General features: G+C 41.3%; 1 protein-coding gene across 1 annotated transcript; it reads left to right on the top strand.

The window, feature by feature from the left end:
- The first annotated feature begins 2237 nt into the window (after positions 1–2237).
- LOC115672190 (probable membrane-associated kinase regulator 3) lies at positions 2238–3757 on the top strand. The gene has a single exon (XM_030593969.2). It carries the CDS (start codon positions 2474–2476, stop codon positions 3572–3574), a length of 1101 nt encoding a protein of 366 aa, XP_030449829.1. The 5' UTR covers positions 2238–2473; the 3' UTR covers positions 3575–3757.
- Positions 3758–10764: the final 7007 nt, after the last annotated feature.

Raw genomic sequence — 10764 nt, 5'->3', positions numbered from 1 at the left:
ATGCAGACCCTAAGGGGCTGTTTAATAACCGGCCAAATAGTACCCAATTCTATTCTTTTGTTACCCGGAACAAAAAAAAAAACAGAAATTCATTTGATAAATTTTTTGTTCCTGGGCACAAATTTGTTCCCAAAATCACTTTTGGAATAGAATCAAGAATAAATAAAAAAGTTGATTCATGACCTGGGAACAAGAATCAGAAATGGAAAATTTTCTTCTTCTTCTTCTTCTTCTTCTTGGCCGGTCTTCTTCCGGGCCTGTGGCCAGTTGTCGTCCGGCAAGGGCGGCGGCGAGAGTCCAGCCCTCGCCGGAGCTGGCGAGGGCGGCCCTCGCCTATGGCCGGCACCGGTGACCTGGCCATGGGACAAGGAAGGGGAAGAAGAAAAAAAGAAAAGAAAAAAAGGAAAAAGAAGAAGAAAGAAATATTAAAAAATTCAAATTATTATTAAAAATATTATTTATAAAAAGAAATTTGGTATAGTTACCAAACGTATTTCTATTTTTTTTCTATTTCAGGAATAGAAATTTTGGGTAGTTACCAAACGCCTTTAAATGCTTAGAAATTATTTCCGGAATGGAATAAAAAAAATAAATTCTAAGCAGAAATTGTTTACGGGAACAGAATAGTTACCAAACGCACCCTAATTCGTCCCAAGCATGACTGAATCCCCTGGAACTAAGACTATATATTTTTTTTTTTGACAAATTTCCAGCACACGTGCACTAGGTAGCTCACCTTCTCATCATTGACTTAAGTTTTCGAAACCGATTGGTGGTGACTTTAGTTTGTTGTTTAAGCTTATTACCATATTCGCATCTCGTAAATTACCGGAACTTAGGATTTCGGGAAGAACCTAGGTACCGAGACGCTACTAGCCGGCGACCCTTGATTTGCAAAATTCGGGGTGCAGCACTAGTAATTGCACCAGGAATAATGCATTACGATTTTAGATAAGAGAAATGCAAAACGAATAAGTATTTCCCTTTCATTTCAATCATTCTAATCAATTTGAATGCACATTAAATCTATTTTGAAACCCAAACCTTGGTCCTGTAATTTTCCCTTTCTTCGAAATGACATCGATTATCCATGTCCCATTACTCGACATTGTAAATCCCCATGTACCTATATTTGGTTCAAGCAAGTCTTTGAACTTTCTAAAAATTGGTCCACTGTTTATCTTTCAATCAAATTACTACTCATCAGAATGCTCATTTGGACGAAACGCTGCTTAACACTAAAATCGCTAATTATGAACCTGTTCGAACCAAATATGATTACTTGAGCCATTTTAAACCACCTGCAAAGGCATGAGAATCAGTGGTGCTTTTTTCGTTTTTTGCGGTAATTAGAAACCCGCACGAGGAAAATCCGCTGACTTACATCTGCATCGGCAATGTTTCTCACCGGAAAATCATCCACAGACGGCTCATCAGACGTTTCTAAAAAGTTTCAAGACTTGATTGAACCAAATTAAAGTACATAAATATTGAATAAAAAATATTTAATATCACGAAAAACCCCAAACTGGAACACATATGATAAATTTACCCTAAATTAATATTTTGGCTATAAAAAATCTCAAACTTGTACACCCGTGATAAATTTACCCTCCGTTAATTTCCATTAAATTTTACTGTCAAATTATCGAGTTGGATGACACATGGCAGTTGACGGGTGTACAAATTTAGGGTTTTACCTTCTATTCCGATTTGTGATTTTCGTGGTATTAATCCAATTTAATGGAAACTAATTTTGGGTAAATTTGTCATAAATGAACCAATTTGGAATTCTTAGTGGTCAAAAATTTAGTTTGGACTAAATTTGTTGCAGATGTATCAATTTTGAGTTTTTTGTGGTCAAAAAGTTAGTTTAGGATAAATTTGTCGCATATGTATCAGTTTAGAGTTTTTCGTGATATTAATTCAATAAAAGAACATGGATCACTGGGCGCTAGTGTCATTTTCCCACTTTTCTTGATGTGCCCAGCAAGCATTTGTTGGACGGTGATGCCAGGGCTTAGGCATCAGAATAAGAACCAAAGAAGGATTTTCTCTTTTTGTTCTTCATTTTTCTCTTGCTTTTACTTTCACATGTATCATCAATTCAGGTGTGGAGGGGGGAGGAGAACAAGCAAAATGGACCAGCTGGTTAGGCAGTGGCTCGTCTCCTTTCACGGTCTGTAATAGTAAACTATTAATTGAATTCAAAACTTTGTAGTTTCTTCTTGGAAGCATTCAATATTTTAAGTAAGAAACTCTGACAATTTTCCTAGAACCCAATGTTTTTAATTTCTCTTTTCCCCCACTAAAATTTGCTTTTTCTACATTGGCACCATCCTCACTTTAAATGATGCTCGCTCTCTCCCCTCTTCTCCCACACCAATAAGCTCATCTCCCCATAGTCATCACCCTCACCAAACCAAGGTCGAGAGAGAGAGAGAGAGAGAGAGAGAGAGTTGGTCAAAAGAAAATGGCCAGAGATCAAGAACAGTCATCATGTAGCCATGCATATGGTTTGGAGGAAGAAGATGAAGAAGACTACATAGACATGGAGGTGAACATGGTGATGAGCACTTCATCTTCCTCAATCAGCCCGAACTCATTCTTCTACACCATCCCTGCTACTTCACCTCCACACCAGGCCAGAGACTTTGAGTTTCAAATGTCCTCATCTACCGCTTGCCCAGCTGATGAGCTCTTCTACAAGGGCAAGCTCCTCCCTCTCCACCTCCCTCCCAGACTCCAAATGGTCCAAACCCTCATCCAAGGCCAAGACCCATGTGAAGAGAAATTCCCCATTTTTCCCTCATCAGCCTCAGCTCCTCCAACAAGAACAAGCACCCCATTGGGCTCACGCAACATCTCCCCTGCCCAGTCTTGCAGGGTCAGTTGTGAGCTGAGCCCAGCAGATTTTGATGAGGATGACCATAGCTCCTTCTTTGAGTGGTCCAATGAGGTCAGAGGCTTCATCAATCATGACGGCCCAAAGAAGCACAACTCTCGTAATTGGTCCAAGAAGCTGAAGCAGATCAAGCAGTCCTCGCTCTGCCAAAGGATCAGAACCTCTTCCAGGGCATTCCTGAGGTCCCTGTTCAGCAAGTCTGGGTGCTCAGATGAGTCTTGTGCTAAAGCCTCAGTGGTTGCATGCAATGCAGAGGCAGAGAAGCTCTGCAGAGAGAGAGAACCCTGCAGCAAGTACATGAGAGTAGAGAACAAGAAGAAGAAGAAGAAAAGCAACCCCTGCGGAGAAAATTGCATCAATGATGGGTTCAAGATTAAATTAGCATCCGCCATCATGAAGGACATCGATGGGGAGTATGTTGAGAGCAATGGTATTGTCCATAGGAAGTCATTTTCGGGAGCGATTCAAATGCATTCCGGGGCCAAGTGCACATCCTCTTCCAGCTCTTCTTCTTCTTCGTCTTCTTCGTCGTCGTCTTTTTCGCTTAATTTGAATGGGCTGAATGAGTTTCAGCTGCTGAAAAGGAGCAGCAGCGCGAATTCGGAGCTGGAGAGTTGGATTGAAGGAGCGATTGCTCACTGCAAACGGTCTCAACACACGTTTGTTTAGTCTCTCGGGAAGAATCCCTCAAGAGAGAAGTTGGGGTCATGACTCTGTGATAATGGATCCAACAGTGAGTGTTTCGTGTTTGAGTTGAATTTCAACAGCTCTATAGCTTCAGTATACAATGTAATATGTACATGAACTCTCTCTTTGAACAGTGGGCAAGTATCAAGTCGAGATGGTTCACCATATTTGTTGATCCCCCGTGATTTTTTGTTGAAAGCTTACTTAAAGAGTTCACCTATGCCCGATGTATGAAGGCATTGCAGCATACAACAAAGTGATTACGGCGCAATTTGATAAGTGAAAGCACGTGTATATGCCATATAAATTAATGAACCGACACAGTATTAAGAATGTTAGATATGAGGATGACACTCAAATACAGCTTAATTGCCAACAAGTTTTGATTTATGGGGATAGAAAAGGTTGTTATCTTAATTCATTCATCGAATAAGTTTAAAAGAGTGTTGTTTAAAGGGAAAAAGTTCATACTTCCATGATGATCTGACTTGTTGGATATCCATTATTCACAGCAAGGCAACAAGAAGACATGAGCGTCATGGAAAAAAGAGAGTAGAGAACTTGAAACTGGAAAAGATACAGAAAAAGAAGTGATAGACTGTAGTTCAGTTCCGATTGATACGTTGCCGAAAAAGAAAATTTCTTCAATTGATGCACTTTCTCGAGTTAGGTCACAATGTACGCCGGTGGATGCCTTACTTTGTTGGGACTGGACACGAGGGCTAGTATGATGCGCGAAAGCTGATCCACAGCATCGCCTTAACAAAAAAAAAGACGCACACAAAAAGGCCGCCGAAGCTTTTGTTTTAGCAAAAGTAGAGCATAATAGGACGTTCAGCACAAATGCGTACGTCATCCTTTTTTCTAACCGTGAAGAACTGAACTAGATTCTCTAGTCTACTGCTTGAGCTGTGGTCCTAAGGTCGTAAAAGGCATGGTATCTTCCAAGCACAGTTAAAGTTTTTGCTGGACAGAAGCAAAAAGAGAACTGTGCATGAAATTGATGAACATCATCAGTTCCATTATATTCTGTTGCTGCTACTACGTGTAGAAGTATAAAGTTGGCCAAAAAAGTCTGCGGGTGTGTGGTTATTGAAGGGGTCAGAAAGCACCTGATTCCCTTTTTCGGGAAATAAAATCAGGTAGATGACATTGGCAAGGATTCCAAAAAGGAAAATTATATGGAACACAGTGTAATCTGGGTATTACACAACCCATCATTGATATCGATAGTTATAGTTTGGGGGAGATAAAAAGCAAGTTAGACCCAAGGTTGGCTAAATGGTCCAAATTTCTGGACCCGACGCAGTGGATCTCATTATCAAATCACAACTTCTTTCCGAGGTAACTCGGTGGTCACTCCCACCATCCTTATGAATGGAGTGGTTTGCAACTCGTTGGAGTTTAGAGCTGAATGTTTGAAAAACCAAACTGTAGCTCGACTAGTATGAGCCCATTAGTACATGGGGACAGTTAGGCAGATATTTGGGAAAGAAAGACGAATGCATGGAGAGAGGGAATAGAAACCAGTTCAATTCTCCAGTTGCAGCATGGCAACCAACTAATCAACAATACGAAACACATAATCGGAACGCTGAGATACAAATGCAGAGCTATAGTCTTCAAGAAACTCAGATAAAGAAGATAGAAGAACGATTTCTCGAGCATGTTATCCCCATGTTGTTGTTCTTGATTTTGACTGGACTTCACACTAGGGAAGCACGTCTGCTAGATTTCGACATCATTAGATAAAGATCACTGAACTGGCGAGTTTTCGTGGGTCATATGAGAGTTCGGACAAAAGCAAAAACTTCCCCTTGGATGTACAAAGGGAAACATCTACTTGCTTTTCTCCCAGCAAGAGTGTTGCCTGCAGACGCATCTAGATTCCGAACAGAAACCCAAGAACCGGCCTTCAATTGATGTATAAGATCTTTTAGTAGATTTGATCTAATCAAAGACCGTGCTCGCGCGCTGTGCGTGTGTATACCATTAGCATTTGCGGAACAAAGATTAATTAAACGGACTTTTGTTGAGGAAAAAGAAGCAGAATTATTGCAAAAATGGTGTTTTGAACAGATTACATTACTGCCTATAAAAGATCAAGAAAAACGATCTGCACAACCTTGTACAGTGAAACATGACACGGGTGGCACTGCTGGGGCCGGTCAGCAACTGGAGCATGTGGGCAATGTCAGGAAAAGATTCATTCATGGCATCAACGATAATCTTTTCTACGGAGACATATTGGGAAAAAGAAAGAAATCTGCAAGTAAATTGTCATATCCACACTTTATTCTGGTGCCAATGTGACACCACTGTAAAGTAAAAGCTAGGAGAAAGCTGATCAAAGAATATATTTCCTGTATTTACTATTTCAGTAAATTCTCTCTCTCTCTCTCTCTCCATCTGTGTGCAGTGGTTTCTGGGCACTGCATGGCAGCATTGATGAATCAACAGGGAAGAGCCAACGAAACCATTTTCTATTGCATGTCACCAGAAAAGCTTCTCTCTGCACGTTGTGTAATTATGCTATTTGTTGATACCTAATTTTTAGCCGACGTGTCATTAAAAGCAGAAAATTCGAAATTATGATTTTCGATAGCGACGGAACCCGTTTCTTGAACAAAAAGTGGCGTTTTTTTAATTCTGTTTGTTGGCCTAGCTTCTGTAAACAATTTTCTATTCATTTCATACAAAAACCCGAAAAGTCAAACGGTTGACTTTCGCGTTGACTTTTTGGTCAACCCTTGATCAAAAGTCAACCCCGGGTCAATTTGGGGCTTTTTGCATAAAAAGATTCCTTTCAAATGCAATTTCACTTTAGAAGTAGAAATTTCAAAAAAATTCAAAGATTTGATCATAAAATCAAGCTCCTAGTGAAAGGCCAACTAGGGTTTGAGGTTTGACCAAAAAAATTGAAAAATACAAAAATCCCAAAAATCATCTTATTTTACATTCAATTTGACTTTGGCATTTGAAATTTTACAAAAATCGATTTAGAATCAACTTTTTCCCAATCTGCGGAATTTGGTTCAAATTGGCCAAAAATGAAATTACTTTATTTCTAGTCATTTTTTAGGTTAGTTTCATTCGTGACATTTGATCTAGAGGTTGTATTACTTTCAATTTTGGAACCAATTTTCTGATTCCAAGCCAAACGCAAAAACCCCCAATTTAGACCCTAATTAGTGATTTTGATCAATTCTTCATGATTTGTGCAATTGAGACACGAATGAGCCTAATTTCTTATATGAAATCCAAATTCGAAATCAAAATTGAAAGATTCACATGAATTTGAGCTAATTCGATCAATTTAGTGAACCAACGATTGAGAAGTCTAAGAGTAATTGATCCAATTAGTGCAATTCAACTTGACCCACTCTAGACTAATATTCAATTTGATGAATTGAGACTCAATTTGGCTAATTGGACTTCAATTAAATTCGTTAGTCTAGCTTGGCCATGCAATTAACTCAAATTCAAGAACAATTGAGCTAAAAAAGTTAAATTGGATCAATTTGTGCATGAATTTCAAATCGGTTCAATCCAATTTAATCGAATTCAATATTAATTGCGTCAATTAATCATGATAGAGATCAAATTGTACAAAATTGGAACAAATGGAACCAAGGATTGAACCAGTTCAACCCGGCCAAACTCGGGACAAACCGGTTCAACCCGGTTTGATTCGAATTGAACCGGTCTGATCGGATTGGCTATTTTTCAGTCAAAAATTCGGCGATCGGCGGTCTATTCCGACCAGTCAAGGCCGGCCACATCCCTTTGAGCCAAAAAATGACAAAAATGCCCTTAACTGAAAATTATGAAAATGCCCCTAAGTGAAATTACCAAAACGCCCTTCATTAAGGATTAAGCAAATTAATTAGATGGTAAGCAAATCAATTATGGCCATTCATTTAAAATTGATCATGACCATCCATAATGCCATGTCACCTATCCTTAGCCCTTAAGGAGTGTTCTTGATCATTAGGAATGCATTCTAGGCTATTGGATCAATCTAAGGGCTATGATTCAAAGTTAAGGAGAGTATATAGACTTTTTCCCTCCAAAATTTTGTAAGGTCTTACATTTTCAGATCTGAATTCTCTCTCTCTCTCTCTCTCTCTCTCTCTCTCTCTCTCTCTCTCTCTCTCTCTCACGTATCTCTCTCCCTCTTGCTTTCTCTCTCTCTCGGCCGCGGGCCTTTCCACCTCCCGCTGGCCATTTTCCGGTGAGTCGCTGCTTCACCGCTGTCCTCCACGACTGAAAAGGTTGGTCACAAGACCAGCTGTTCTTGTTGGTGGCCGGAGTTGCTATGTCCGGCGTGATCTCCTTCACGGCAACATCATCGGCATAGGCGCCGGTGATTGAATCAGCCAGTTCAAGAGGCTGAATCGGCCGATCAGCGATCCTTCCGGTGATCTCGAGCCTCCAGCAACTTCCCTCAGTGTTCTCACGTGGCTGTGGTGGCCAGCTTTCACCGGAAAAGCCACCGGAGTTCAACTTTGAGCTTGATTTTACTTCTTCATCTTTAGATCGCAATTTTACGCCGATTTTCTTACCTTGTGACGTAGATATCGGGAGCTATATTTGGCGCCATTCCGGAGTTCATCGGTGGCCAAAATAGCTCGTTTGAGCTCAGCAACACTCTTGAACAAGGTAGGTATATTTGGATGTTATTCTCTGAAATCGTGTACAGAGAGGCCTGCATGTTCGAAATGCTGATTTCAGCTCGTAAAGGTCGAAATCATGCAAAGTGATGAACTAGAGAATCGTAAAACTCATCTCAAGCTTCGATTTGATATGTCGTATGCCTTAATCGGACTTTGTTTGCTAGGTGAAAATCACTTTGTAAGCTAGGATCAGAATCTGGAATGTGATGTTCTATTCTGTTTTGATGATTTCCTGATTGACGTCATGCTGTTCTACGATTTTTATAATTTTCTACGATCGTTTTTTGAAGAAACTTTCTTCATGAAAGTCATAGAAAACATCCTAATCTATTCATCATAAAATTTTCATAAAATTACAAGCATGTTAGGATAGGACGATTTACAACGTCATTTACGTATAGATCTGATGATAGATGAGTTTCTGACTAACCTTCATGTATTCTTTGATTTTTATAAATTCGTGTGTTCAAAATATGAAAAAATGTTCTTCATGAAAGTTCACATTGAGATCAAGAGCTTTCCATTAATGCTAACTTTATCAAGATCTAAGTTCATTTGGGTCTTCAAAAAGAATTTTCACGATTCAATCAGTATCTGTGTTCAGATATGATTTTCATTCCTCTGAAATCCAAAGTATGTTTCTCCGAATTTGATAAAGTTAGAGTCCTCCTTTGCAAAAACTCAAAACTACAAAGTTGTTCCTTGGGGTCTCATTATGTTGACTGGAAATTTTGAGGGCCTAATAGCAATTTTTAGAGGGTCAATTTGCTAAAAATTTCATATAAGGTCTTCTCGGGTTAAAATTTGATTTGCAAATGAGTCCTTGGTGAAAAATGAATTTTATAAAAAATTTGGAGGACTTTATAGCAAAAACTCAAAAAATTAAAGTTGTCACACACGGATAATCCTAACCAAGGGTGTGCAACCGGACCGGGTTTACTAGGGAACCGGACCGGCCCACCTGAAAAACAGGTTCGGGAATCGGTTCCTGTTGGAACCGGTCCGGGAAACGGTTCTATTTTTTCGGAACCGATTGGAACCGGTCCGGTTCCCGGGTCTAAGTGAAAACCCACCCGGACCGGTTTTAGAACCGGTTTTAAGTTACTGTAAAAAAACCCTAGCATTTGTTACTCTCAGTCGCTCCCTCCTCTTCCAGTTTGCGAGTCCCCTTTCTTTTGGCCCTTCTCAGTCTGCTCGCGAGAACTTGTCGCTACGACTGCTCGCCACTCATCGCCGCGGCTGCTCGTCGCCTCTCGTCGCCGCAACCCAGCTCGTCGTCGCGGCTGCTCTCCGCAACCCAGCTCGTCGTCGCGGCTGCTCTCCGCAACCCAGCTCCTAGCATCTCGTCACCGCGGCTGCTCGCCGCAACCCAACTCGTCGCCACAGCTGCTCGCTGCCTGAGTCGCCGTAACGTCGCTCGTTGCTGCTCGTCGCCGGAACCCAGCTTGTCGCCCCTCGTCGCCGCCTCAGTCGCCACAACCCAACTCATCGCCACTCGTCGATGCGGCTGCTCGCCACCTCAGTCGCCGCAACCCAGCTCGTCCAACCCTTACGCCGCCGCGAAGGTCAGCTCACGGTTTCTCCCCCTCCCCCCCACCCCCGATCCCGCTCCCACTACTATTGTTGTTTTTAGAGCGCGCAATTTCTGTGTGACGGCGAATCGATTTGGAAAAGAGACGAGAACGATCGAATCGCTTGTGACGAGGAAGTGTCGTGAAAGAGCTCGAAAAGGGAAGGGAATTGAATGTTAAGTGCACGTCGCATATTGTATTTCGATACTCTCCCCTTGCCTAATCCGAGTTTCAGTGACCCCAGACCTTGGATTATTTGCCGCCGCTTGAAATCTTGTGCTTTGGTTCTGTTCTCGAAGTGAATCGGCAACGGTGGCTGATGTTCCCATCTTCCCCTTTGCCAAAAAAGCAGTTGAGATGACCTTAGACCAGGCCCCTTCTTTGATTAACCAAGCCTTGTGTTTGAATAGCCTGGCTGGTGAGGATGATTTGCAAGATTGGAGAGGGACAACATGGATCTTTAGATCTGTTGTCACTGCCTGTCGTGTCCTTCATCAAAGCCGCTCTTTTACTTCGAGAAGTTTCCAAGGGGATGGGTTGGGATTTTGGTGTTTAGGAAGAAGGTGCTTGTGGATTGTTTATTTTGCTCCAAATTTCTGAAACCAGAAAAATAAAAAAAACAGATTATCGGGTAGACCCTGGAACCGGACCGGAAAAACAGGGTAGGTTCCAAAACAGGGTCTAGGGAAAACAGGGTAGGTTCCAGGTTCCAAAAACTGGGAACCGGTTGTAACAGGGTAGGTTCCAGGTTCCAGGTCTGGACCCTACCCACCCTGGAACCGATCACCCCTAATCCTAACTTCATAAAAATTTTCACGCAGTTTTGATAAGGTTTGTTATTTTTCCCGCCATTATTTTGAAATCCCTAACAGAACCGGGTCCAGACTATCACCTAATGTAAATTTGTCATTTTCGTGAAAATCGG

Source organism: Syzygium oleosum, unplaced genomic scaffold, assembly GCF_021117445.2.
Source record: "Syzygium oleosum isolate NSW1041296 unplaced genomic scaffold, Sole_v2.1 Sole_v2.12, whole genome shotgun sequence".
NCBI classification, from domain to species: Eukaryota; Viridiplantae; Streptophyta; class Magnoliopsida; order Myrtales; family Myrtaceae; genus Syzygium; species Syzygium oleosum.
Note: the sequence above shows the minus strand (reverse complement) of the source record. Positions and strands in the feature narration are given on the sequence as shown.

Coding starts and splice junctions, on each gene's coding strand:
- LOC115672190 (XM_030593969.2), top strand. CDS start 2,474: ATGGCCAGAGATCAAGAACAGTCATCATGTAGCCATGCATATGGTTTG.